Genomic DNA, 13,480 nt, shown 5'->3' on the forward strand with positions numbered 1-13,480 from the left:
GCTCATAAAATATTATTGTGAATTTATGCTATTTTTTTAATTACACTAATAACAGTTTTATTAAATTTTTAAGTTTTTTGACAGAGCAAAAATGTTGTAACTACAGTTCCTATCGAAAATGTCTTGTGTTCAAAAAAAAATAACTTGAAAAGAGTCAAAATATTTGGAAAGCGTAGGAAATGCTAATATAGACATACGGTGAACCTTTCAAATATCTTTCAGTTATTCGTTATCGAGCTGTTACACCAAAAAACAAAATCAATTTCGTTGAAAACTTGATTTTTTTTCTCGACGCTTTGTAAGCTTCTGGGAATTTTTCATTATGACCTTTCGAACGGTGCAACTATATCTATAGATTCACTTTCCCATCAGAAAAGTTACTGAAGTTGGAAATCGAAGCATTATTTCAACTATACCTACCTATCGTGTACGAAGACACAAAAAAACACACATCACTGTGCTCCGCTCGGAATCTAAAATAAACTTTGTAAGTATAAATGTATGTTGTATAGTCTCTTACTCTCTTGTACCTGTACAAGTTGGCGGTTTTATACAGAAAATATGACTCATGTATATAAGAGGAAGCCTAAGGACCTCCATGGCACCATTGATCGATAAAAAATGGTTTTGCGCAGACAAACTTACGGAGACGGTATTCTCAGTATAGCTTGCCGAATTTTTACAATACAATTTAAACTATGACGTAGCGTTTTCTTTTTCAATAACTTAAATATAAGTACAATTTAAATCATTCTTTCATAAAGATTCATGTATTTTTCATTTGCATATTACAAAATATAATGAGAATTTATATCAACAAAATAAAAATGTTACACATGTATAAAGTTCTCTTTTATATGTAATATGACAGTATGGAAAATCAGTTGTAAATTGTTAAAATTGCGAGTTTGACACGCTCGAAATTATTTTTCTATACCTATAATTAATTTCGTCATCTCGATATTACGCAACATTGCAACAACCATTGTTGGTTCTAACATGGGACCACTTCTAATAAACTTTTAGTTATTATTTAAAATTATAGTTATTCTCTTTGTCTTTAAAATGGTCTTTATTAAACCCCTTAAATAGCAAGTGAGTTCAAGTGAACTCTTATCCGTGTTAGCTGACCTGATTTGTATTTTGACAGATTCATAATTTGTTTTATTCTTGGTGCTTCAAAATGCAATACTTTATGCTACTTTAGAATCTTAAGAATATTAATTGTGCTATTAATTTTCATAAAATATATATAATATTTAAATTTTAAGTATAATAATATTATAAATTATTATCTCGAATCGGGAGTTTCTTAATTAAACCTTAAGACCTATTATGCTTTTGTTGTTACACTTCACATGGCGCGTATGATATGTGCTGCCATTGGTAACCAAAATGGTTTTATAGTTTATACGTCTTTACATTAATTATAAATTTGTAAAAAAAATTTAAATTAGGTGAAAACCAAAATGTTACTTTTGATTAAAAACAGGTACAGCTCTGAAAATATCTAATAAAAATTAGTAAAGCACTAACGTACTAAAATATCTTTAAAAAGTATATACAAGTACTATTGTACTAATCACAATTCACATTTATCTACTAGTAGATAACCGTGGTAGATACTAATATATCATTAAAGTATTTTTTAAACTTAAATTTAATAATCAAATGAAATAATTTAAAAAAATTTAGAATGTTCATATTATGCATAATTTAGAAGAATAATTCAATAATCATGAAAGTTTTATTTGAATTAATACAAAGGTAGATAAATATTTTAAATTTAGACTAATTTTGTTTCAGCTTGAAAATGTCAGTTCTATATTTGGATAGTTAAAAAATATATAATATAATAACACAGTAATTGTATGTTGTATTAACATAAGATGATTATGAGTATAATGTACAAATTATAAGGTATATTAAATCATAGTTTTGTAACAATTGCAATTTTTGTATTATTTGTCTACTAACCACTATAAGTAGGTGCGAGGCCGTATCCAGAAATTTTTTGGCGGGGGGGGGGGGGGGGTCATAAATACCTGCTACCAATAATCGTGTATTAAAAATACAGTATCATAAGTCATAACTAAGGAATAATTATCAGCATTTTTAAAGTTAAATTAATATCTAGGTAGGTAATAATTATTAATACATTTATTAATTTAATGAGATTTCAACTAAAAGTTATTACATCTCAACAGTTATTTTACAATATAAAAGAATAGAGAATAATAAAAATGAATATTGATAATAAATATTAGTATTATGGAGTGGAAGTAGAGGAAGTTGGATATTTTATGATTACAGATGTTAATAAAATAGATTTAAATATTTTTGAGACCAAAAATCATTTTCAAAGTGCAGTTTGTTGGCCTTCATCATACATGTTAATTTTATAATTTTATAAATTATTTAATGATTCAGATTTTATTTCTTCTGCTTATTGTACCAAATTTACTTAGTATAAATTAAACAATTTTCAAATAGATATTTAAAAAAAACTGCACTGTACAGCAAAAATAGCAAATGTTATATTTATAAGCTGAGTTGAGATTAAAAAAAAAAAAAGATATCCTATCTATTGGAGGTTGAATGTGGCATAGAGTGCACTTGGCAGGATCTGATGAAGATTTTAAACATTTGCTAGTGATTATGATCCTACTCGTACAAATAAAATAATAATTATTGCATTAACATGAGATTATGTATTTTTAAACAATGTACAGATTATTATTATTTGTAATCATTCTCTTACTTTGAAAATTATATTTGATATGTGCGTTGACTCGGTGGGGGACAACAGTTCTTATTTTGAATAGAGTATTGTTAGGTTACATATTAAATACATATATAAATCTATACAATAATTGAGAATACTGATATTTATTTGCAAAGTTATGAAGTATGGTAAGTTACTAATAATAAAAAACAATAATTGTACCTAATAAAAACAGTTTTTACAATCACAATAATTATTATAATATTCAGATAAATTAGTACAAAAAAAAATTAATATTTACATACATTGTTATTACTTATAGCTAGTCATTTAAATTTTCAATAAGTTAATTGAAATTTAATATAATTTTAAGAAGGTGGAATTGGGGGTGGCGTTAAAGGTAAAGATGTAGTTGAATGAGATGGTGGCGTTAATGGTAATGTGACAGTTGAATTTAATGGTGGTGTTAATGGTAAGACTATTATTGATTGTGAAGGTGGTGTTAATGGTAACAGTGCATTTGAATACGAAGGCGGTGTTAATGGTAAAACTATAGCTGGTTGTGATGGTGGTGTTAATGGTAATGATATAATTGAAGGCGCAGGTGTAGTTGAGACGCTAACAAAATTTGAATGAATGTTTCTAGTAGATTGAGTTGTAATTGATTTTCTAATTTCTTTGTCTTTATAATTATTTGATCTATTCCTTTTAAAGTCATCCAGATTTAAAGGTGGTCTAAAACTTCTTACTCTACCGCCAAATCTAAGTTGACCTGATTGTTTTTCTCCTCCAAAACCTCCACCTAAACATAGTTTAAAAGTAAATTATATTAATTCTTTTTATTAGAAAAATTAAAAAAAAACATATCAATATACCTAATCTTCGAGGTTTCCAACCAGGTAGCAATCGTCCACATTCAAAGTCCACAAATACCTCAGAATTCTTTAGTACTAGTTTTTTACAAAGTACATAAGTATTCAATGCCATTTTAAATGTTTCATATTCTATAAAAGCATATCGTTTACTTAAACCAGTTATTATATCTTTAACCAGCCTTAAAGCTATCATTTTACCATAGCGACAAAATTCCTAAAACAAAATAAACAACAATAAATTATTTAATTTATATTATAATATTTTCAGTTAAATAGTATGATTTTAACCAGTTAGTTGTAGTTTTTCTATTTGTATCTAAGTGCATACATTCATTATATAATATGGTAAAAAAGCCTTCCCCCGACAAAAAAAAAGAATGATGATAATTATTATGCAATAAAACAGTGTATAAGTATATATCAATAAAACTATTTATTGAAATTAAAATTCAGAATATTTTGTACAATGTATGTACCTATGAAACTATGAAAACAAAATTATTTCATAATTCATGTACATATATACATGGTAACAACATTTGTATAGACGGAAGGAAATAGTATACTGTTTCATATGTTTCAATAAAAATACATAACAAGTTTTTAACCAATTTGCACTTATTATCATAATCTTTATAACATACAGGTTTCAGTTTGTTTTTGTTGATCTATTATTTTCTGTTTTTAGATAAAATAATATTAAATCAATCTACCTATTTTCTAGTTATTGTTTCAGAATAATAATAATAATTATCTTACATTTTCTAAATCTTTTTCCGTTGTATCTAAGCTTAGTCTGCCAACAAATATTGTATTTAGAGGATTCCCTTTCGCCTTGTAAGACGTTTTATAGTTGGAATTTAAGGCTCTAATAATTCCAGCATCGTGTGGTTCATTATCAGTGCCATCTATACTGCCAGCTTTGATCACATCATACACTATTGATTTTGGATACCAGCATTTTATTTCTGGTATTTTTTTTTCATGTCCTTTATAATAGAATGTCATTTTTTTATACAAGTAAATATTGATTTTAAACTATTGTTTATAAATTCTGTAAAAAAAAAAATATTAATATTATACATTTATTTTTTCCAATAAAATGCAATGCCCTACCCACCCCACATCAATATGTTTTAAATGTCAAACCATAAATATATAGATAAATATTAAAGTTTGAGATAAACGAATATAAAATAATGTTTAAATGTTATAGACTATCAAGTACACAGATCATTTCCATTAGCAAAAAAAAAAAAACGTAAGATGCAGAATGCGCCATGTCTAACTTGTCTCAATTGCCTCACTTGTAATATTACAGACTTTAAAAATCCCAAATTATTATTAAAAGTAAATATTTTATTTTGTTGAGACCAACAACCCGTATTGAAATTAATAGATGTCGGTGGTAAAAATATTGTTGCACTGCTCATGTACATAAATTAAATTTAACTAAAGAGAAGAAGCAAAAATACAAATTACAGAAACAGTGAGTGTACACCATTCACACGCTGTTCCATCAATACAGTAAAAGGTACACAAATCAGATGTTTGTTGATAGGTGAACGTAAAAATATAATACCCGAAAAGTGGAAAGATGAAAATAATATTCTTACGACCGTTTGAACCAGTTTTGAGTGGAATTAACGAGTATGATATAGTGATCAGTAGGTAATAGTGATACGACTCTAGAATGGAACATACCTCTGTTGCTCTGTGCGTGTACTTCATTGAATGACTTAATTCGGGTTATAAGGTGGTAACTCTGAAATTATTATGACGTCCACGAATTAAAATCGAAAACTAATCGACGAATATTTGTCAAACGTCGCAATCACCCACATGAAGATCTTCTAGCGTTCTCGATTTGACGATTTATAAGTGCGCCAGGACCACGTCTCGACCAGTTCACAAATCACAAGTCTCAAGTTCGTTCATTCGTTGTTCGTACCTTGTTCTAATCAGCAATACACGAAATAACAACAATTGTGAGCGAGATAAGGGTACAGCAACTACCTACTGCTTTGTTGATAACACACCGCTGGCGATGTACCGCCGAACATCATTGAAGTTGCCTACCCAGCTCCTTACTTGAGTGATGTAAAAACTAATTCAAATTTTTTGGCGCTAATTACTGACTGAATGTACCCAAACTTTTATTTTTTTAATAGGACATTTGTTCTTTCCGTCTTAAAAATGCATAACACAACAAACGTACCTACGGGCTAAAATGCACTTAACCTAACCTAACCACGCCCCTCGGCCCATACGAATTTCTAAAACGTTTTTTCTAAAGACGTATTTCAACGGTGATTTTGAAATTGTATGAACTTTTGGAACTTAATTGTTTTACTGGATACTCTATTTTTTTTTTCATTTCAAATTAATGTAGTTAGGCATGTTAAAAATTATGACGAAGTCAGAATTTGGCGGCCGGACTTAGTTTTAAAATTATGGCTAATTTAAATTTATGTTATTTTCATATACACCTGGCGTAGTCATTCGCTCGGTCAATTAAAATCGAAAAAATCACTCGACTTGTTAAGTATAGCCACGGGTGGATCTCGGACTTCAATACTTCATACAGCTATAACTTCAAAACTAAGTCCGACCGCCCAATTCTGACTTTACCAACGTTTTCAGCATGCTTACAAAGTTACAACTACTTACTTAGAAACAAAAAAATTGCAAAAAAAGGTGTCCGGTAAAACAGAAATATGTAAAAATGTTTGCGGAAATCATTATTAAAGAAATTGTAACAAAAATACTCATAGTGCTTTCGTAAAACGATGGTTTGGCATTCAAAATTCCCAAAATCATATTTTTTTAAAGTTATATTTTCTTTCACTTTTTTATAGCAAATCGAGGGATATTTTTTGTTTGCGGAGCTTAGTGACATTGCCGAGTGAGTAATAAGCGTAATAACTTTATTTTGAGGGATTTGATCACCAGACCATCATTTTAAGAATTTTACCAATCATTATGAGTATTTTTAATATAACTTCTTTAATAATAATTTCTGCAAAAAAATTAATATAGTTTCAAAATAGGTGTTAAAAACACGTCGTTAAAAAACAAAATTTTTAATTCGTGAGGGGCGTGGTAAAGTGCATTTGTTGCAATTCACTCTCAACAGATGACGTTTAGCTTGTTAGTTTAAAAATTAAAGTGAACCGAAGACCTATTATGAAACTTAATGGTAAGAACTAAAAACTGGTAGAACTAAGGACATTATCTGTCCTTGTATGTAGGGTTTTTTACGATAATTTAGTTTTTAAGTTATGAGCAATTTTTGCTTTATTTGCACTACGTACCTATATTATTTACGCAAAACTTGCTATCGTACAAAACCCGCATACTCTTAAGTATTAATACTTATTTAATTGCAAAATATAGAAAACCAAAATAAACAGTACCGTCGGTACCTATATCATTTTTACCTTATTACTGTTTTAAATTGTACCTTCCACTATTGTCTTGTAATGAATTGGTAAAAAAAAAACTATGCTTCGTATTAAATTGAAAATTGTAATGAAACTGGCAGAGATAAAATTAAAATGTAATTTCATAGATTTCCAGCTGGTCAAATTATGTTATTGAATATTTATTTATTATATTATATACGCAAGATATAAACGAGGGTAAGTTATGTCATCACATATTTTGGTACAATTATAATATTTTATAAGTGTAAAAGTAGTCGTATTTATAAGTTTATAACTTTGTAAGTACGTGTATTATGCAAGGCTGGGTATTAACGAGTTAAAAAGTTAATTTTATTTTAACTTTTTAACTTAACTAGTTACTTTTGGCTTTTCATTAACTTAACTGTTGTTTTACTAAATTTTTTTCTCAATTAACGTGAAATGAACGAGTTAATTTTTCATTTTAAGAAATAAGTTAAGTTAATTTATTTTGTTTTTAATTTTATAATATTTCACTATTTCAGTTTATTTCGTTTTCATGTCGAAAAATATGTATCGTAAATTATTTGTTTAAAGTTAAAAATGTATATCATTCGAATCTAACTTATATGAAAATACTGTATGAAGTATTAACGCTATATCCTATAAATTAGTTTTGGGTTGGAGAAAAATTAAGTACGCTAGCGTTGTATAAACATATTAACTTTTTTTTAACTTAATAAAAAGTTAACAAAAAGTGTGTATTAACTTTTAACTTAACTGAGTTAACCTATAGTTAAATTAACTTTTAACTTTTAACTTTTTGTTATTGGTGCATATAAACTTAACTTATAACTGAGGTAAATTATACTTTATTAGGGTATTATGTAACATACTATGCATGTACCAAAATAATAATTTCTTTTGGTTTAATTTACTGTATGATTATTTAACATAAGTACCTAACAATTTAACATAATCCAATACCTATATATTATACATCATATTGAAAAACAATCCATTCACATCCTCTTACCAACTATAGCTTATAGAGTTTACAGTAAATATTGCTTTAACGTGTCATACTGTCATTATAACAAGTATAATTCAGATAAATGAGTAGTAAAACTTATTGGCTATTACACATTACACTATTACGTTAAGACTTAAGAGTTTAGAGCAACACTTATTGTAATTTGTAAGATTCTTGAAATTTAAGAAATGGAATAGTTACCAATTGCCATCAGGAATCAGATTGGATATTACATAATATAATAGGTAAATCCATATGCGATGATGAACTTGAGTATATTCACGGTTCTCAGCATTGGCGACAGTAAAAACCCTATAGTAAAATAAGGTTGTTTTTCCACGCAGTAGCAATAATTGCTACTAATTAACAGTTTTGAAGTGGACTGATCCGGCATATTTTGTAATATCAAAAGTAGTACATACCTATCAGCCATGAGGTAGCAGTATGTTCATAACATTTGAATAATGAAGATTTTTATATGCAGTTGGGAACAGAATAAAGTTGGTAATTAATTATTCCTTAAGATAGTATAACATTAGTTCTTTAACTATCCACTTTCCCTATTCACACATTATTGACAAAACAATAATTATAAAATTTGCTGCACAGGAAATCCTATTAGGTATCTGTAAAACTTTATTGTCTTGACTGTAGTGATGAGACTGAATTCTGGAATGAATAAGCAGTCAATGTGAATTTGTGACATCCAAATGTATCAACATTTAATATGGAATGTATTTATGCAAGTATTTTTAAACTATTTTATATTTTTATATATTTTATATAATATTATGTTATGTTATTTTTAGATTTTGAGCCGAGCGAGGAAGATAGTGGTTTTACCATGGTGTTTATTGTTTTCTTTTTCATCCATGATACAAAATGTCTACCGAAGGAGTGCTTTGATTTCAACATAATATATTATCTTATCTTTTAGCAAATTGGATCAAGATGGTGCTTTAGAGAGGTCATTTTTCGACTTTCTTAATAGTTATTTAATGCCACGGAAAAAATCACAGACAAATTACGAAAAACCACTTTGATTATCACTATAGAAACGAATAAACAATTGTGACGAATTAGTGTTTTTTACAATATAAAAATAATATCCAGACTGACAAAACGTCTCCGCTCAGAATCGTTTTTTGTATACAATGATATTATATCATTGAATTATAATTTAATACAATCCATTATACAGTTACCCACTTGTAACTTACTGTACGGCAGAACGAAATCCATTTACCGCCGCTTTTTATATATTTTTATAATACCTATACTTTAATCTTGCGTTATTCACATTTTACTTGTTTAAAGGACTACCTACATTAATACCATCAAGAAACATTTTTTTGGAAAATTATGTTTATCACCACACGAGTACAGTGGGTCAGTGGGACTTACATTAATACCTAGTACCTACTCAACTTAAAATATCTTTGTATTGATCTATATTGTATAGGTATAAGTTTCAGCTGTCATTAGCCTATTAAAAAAATATTGGATGTAAACATTGGTTTTTAAAAATACACAGTTAACAAATAAAATCTATAAACAGTTTTTTTTTTAAATAATAATGTATGTATAAATTTGATTTTACTGCAGTATAATAACAGAAAAAAATTGTTGTATATGAACAGGGGCGTATACAAGGGGGATCTGTGGGTCAGATTCCGCATAGGCTTTTTTAAAAAAAACTTATAAAATAGTGTTCTTAGTGTTAGGGCGTTACAAGGAAACATAAAAAAAATGACTAGGATTTTTGTAAATTTTTATTTTGTAACATCCAACAGACGGCATACTATTTATACTAATGATTAATCAGTTATCAATAATAATACATTAATTTCATAAATATAATTATTTCAAGAATAAAATTTGACCGACTGACGATTGCCGATAATAACGCTGCAAAGAAGACCGGCTCGTGTCCTTAGGAACTACTAGGAACTACTAGGAATGACAAAAAAATTTTCAGCCGGCCAATAGGTATATATTGTATTATAGTTATTACAAATATTATTTTTCTCACTAAGCTCGAAAATTAAAATCTTAATATTTTTCATGTATTTATCTAATATACTATTATATTCTAAATTAAATCATTAGTACATAAAACAAACCCTGGAATCCTCAATCACACATAAAATATCTAATATAAACCAAACATTTTTATATTTAATTTAAATAATTTAATAATACATTAATAATAATATTATACATAGGTATCACTTAGGCATGGTTGTCGATACTTAAGACCAATTAAAAAAAGATTATTTTTGCCTGACGCAGAAAAATTATAGTTTCCCTCATATTTGTTAAATTCTTAGATAATATTTGGGCCAATCTTCTTATATTCTTAATTGTTTCATTTATTTTATTCATACCCAACATATTTTTTTTCTAATAAAGTATGCTATGTTTTATAAAATAATATTTATATAATTTTACAGCTAGAGTAAAGTAAAGAATAAAGTTGTTGGTAATAAGCTATTACCAACAACTTTTATACCGAACATTCCAGTAAACTAAAATTATCCATATCAGATAATACCGACGATAATAAAATTATCTATATCTATACTAATATTATAAATAGGAAAGATTTGATTGTTTGTTGGGGATAAACTCCGAAACTACTGAACCGATTTCGAAAATTCTTTCACTAATACAAAGCCACATTCTTTGTGAGTGTCATAGGCTAATTTAAAAAGGGAAGTGATCACCCCCGGTAGGTGCTCAAACAGGAATTTTGAGATTTACGATAGACATTTTTGTTTTTTAATGGTTGCTATGGGTTAAATATATAGATAAAAATAATTGTATAGACGTTGTTGTTGTTTTTGGCCATGTCACCAGGTGTGCACTTAAGAGGCCATAACTCCGGAACCACTTATCCCACAGCGAACAAACTTCACAGAAACCATCTACATATCAATCTTAATATGCATTGAAATTTTTATCGAAATCGGTTTGGTGCATCTTGAGTTATAAAATGTATTCAAAATGTACACTTATTTTTATATATATAGATTATAATATCAATAGTATTATATTATTATTTAGTATAATTATTACTATTAATTAATAAATAAATATATTCAATGATAATCTATTTATACAAAAATATAGAGCGTGGAAAATGTACGTTACCTCATCAATCGAGAACGACTGGTCCGATTTGGCTCAAATTTTTTTTAAAATTATTCTTCTATAAACCAATAGCGACCTTTATATAAACAAACACTTCCACCTTACATCTCAAAATTCCTGTTTGAGCACTTCCCCAGGCTTCTATAAATTTGTAGTAGCGTGGTGTTATGATATAGCCTATAGCCTTCCTCCATGAATGGACAACAAGAAAATAATTTTTCATTTCAAACCAGTAGTTCCTGAGATTAGCACGTTCAAACAAACAAACTCTACAGCTTTATATATTAAAGTATAGATATATAAATTAATGTTTTTGTGTAGATTAGACCTCTGGGAAGAAGACAGGCTAATTTAAAAATGGTTAAATTTGGTTTTCTTTTATTCATCTGATATTAGTACGGTTAGGTTAGGTTAGGATTTTGTATTAATTGATTATATTAATCCACCATAGGTGGAATACGACAAACTTGGTATAACTTTGATACTTTAGAGTTTAATCATACACTTACGTACAAACAGCACGGGGTCCGCGATCTACGGCAGATAGATTGCCTACCTGATAATATACTGCTGCGAATCAGAATTTTTATTTCGGGTAACGGAGAAGTTAAGATAAATTTTGAACACCATACACCGAATATTAAATAACGAATTGAACGAAGTTTGAGTCATATAGAGCTGGTGCATTTAACGGGCAACGAAGTGCACGGGATCAGCTAGTGTATATATATATTGATAATGGCTCTTAAGGGGATTCGATACCGTGATTTTCTGTTTTTGTCTAACACACGCGCGACATAGTATTTTAGACGTGTTTTTGCCAAACATTCCAATTGATCTATTGAAGCGATAAGAATTCTGAAAACAGATTTGAATTCGTCGCCAAGTCTACTTGAAATCGACTTTCCCACATTTTTGATATTATCCCCCAAATTCCAGAAAACGTCATATTACAAAGAATATTTAAACATTTTTGTATTTCAATTTTTGGAGAAGCTAAAATCAAAAAATCAAAATTGTGGGAAAGTCGATTTCAAGTAGACTTGACGACGAATTCAAATCTGTTTTCAGGATTCTTATCACTTCATTAGAATTTATATGTTTGGAAAAGAATCCGCCTTAAATCCTATGTCACACGTGTGTTAGACAAAAACAGAAAATCACGGTATGGAATCCCCTTAATATAATGGTTTTATGGTACAACCACAGATTATCTACTCACAACGAAAACTCCGTATGCCATTAACTCATAATAGCGTTTTACACAATAAATGTAGCCGAGTTAAAATTTTTGTTAATTTAAACACAAAATTTTATAAAATTGCAAAAAATTGCATTAAAAAATTAAATAGGTATAACACTTTAAGTATATATCGACTATACATTTGATCAAATTAGGTTTTTCTTAACTGCAAAAAAATTGCAATATCAATTAAATCCAGTCTTTAGTAACAACTTATTAAATTCATCTACGTTCAGTTGGCGACATTGCCAATTTTATACCCATAAACTGACTTATATTTTAATATTTAATTAATAATAATAGGTACAGTCAGTTTTAATATAATTCTATTCTACAATCATCAAAAAGAATCATACTTCAATTCAAACTAAATATAAAAATATGATGGATTATAAATATATGTTCAACATTGAGTACACATGAAACTATTTAGTTTTATATTTTCATAAAAACATTTTCTTTTAAATTTTCATAAAAAAAAAGTATAAAAACTATATCAGCCAAAAATGCTTACAATTATATACCAAATCCAAATTTATGTGTAACAGCTTTTTTTTTTATAATACATCAAAAGCACCAGTATAGAAAAACAATATTATAATAACTGATTGAAAATCGCTCATAAATATAATTATTTAAAATAATTAACAAAGCTATCCAAATTAATTAACTCTATAAAAACATTGTTTAAGGATTTAAGGAAATAAAAATGTATTAGGTTAAATCTTAAATACAAAAAAATAATTATTTCAAATATATTCCTCATATTTTCTTTGAAATACAATACTATTAAAAAAAATAATTATCAAGAAAAAAAAATAATATAATATAAAAATTATTTTCTGTTTAATGAACAATCACATCATATATTAATAAAAAAATCTACAATTCAAATTATTTGTCAAAAAATATTTATGTAAATAATAAGCGATACAAAACAAATATATTATATAAATCAATAAGCTTAAAAAAAAGGACAAATAAATGTATATAAAATCACATCGATGTATTTTCTACCTATTTTAAGGTCATAGCAAAGAATAAGAA

The 13,480-nt window shown here is 27.6% G+C and overlaps 1 protein-coding gene across 1 annotated transcript; it reads right to left on the reverse strand.

Moving 5' to 3' along the window:
- Window positions 1-2,870: 2,870 nt before the first annotated feature.
- On the reverse strand, window positions 2,871-5,579 carry LOC132934299 (U11/U12 small nuclear ribonucleoprotein 35 kDa protein-like). Its single transcript, XM_061000584.1, has 4 exons — window positions 5,305-5,579; window positions 4,360-4,654; window positions 3,601-3,814; window positions 2,871-3,527 (listed from the first exon to the last, which is right to left on the reverse strand). The coding sequence occupies exons 2-4, from the start codon at window positions 4,606-4,608 to the stop codon at window positions 3,094-3,096; spliced, it is 897 nt and encodes a 298-aa protein (XP_060856567.1). The 5' UTR covers window positions 4,609-4,654; window positions 5,305-5,579; the 3' UTR covers window positions 2,871-3,093.
- Between the last annotated feature and the right edge of the window lie 7,901 nt (window positions 5,580-13,480).

This window comes from Metopolophium dirhodum, chromosome 1, assembly GCF_019925205.1.
Source record: "Metopolophium dirhodum isolate CAU chromosome 1, ASM1992520v1, whole genome shotgun sequence".
Lineage (NCBI taxonomy): Eukaryota > Metazoa > Arthropoda > Insecta > Hemiptera > Aphididae > Metopolophium > Metopolophium dirhodum.

What these genes read in the sequence shown, in the direction of transcription:
- LOC132934299 (XM_061000584.1), bottom strand. Translation starts at nt 4,608, where the DNA reads ATGACATTCTATTATAAAGGACATGAAAAAAAAATACCAGAAATAAAA. An exon ending in CGGAAAAAGATTTAGAAAAT is followed by an intron (nt 3,815 to 4,359) that starts GTAAGATAATTA and finishes ATTTTGTTTTAG; the next exon opens with GAATTTTGTCGCTATGGTAA. An exon ending in TTGGAAACCTCGAAGATTAG is followed by an intron (nt 3,528 to 3,600) that starts GTATATTGATAT and finishes AACTATGTTTAG; the next exon opens with GTGGAGGTTTTGGAGGAGAA.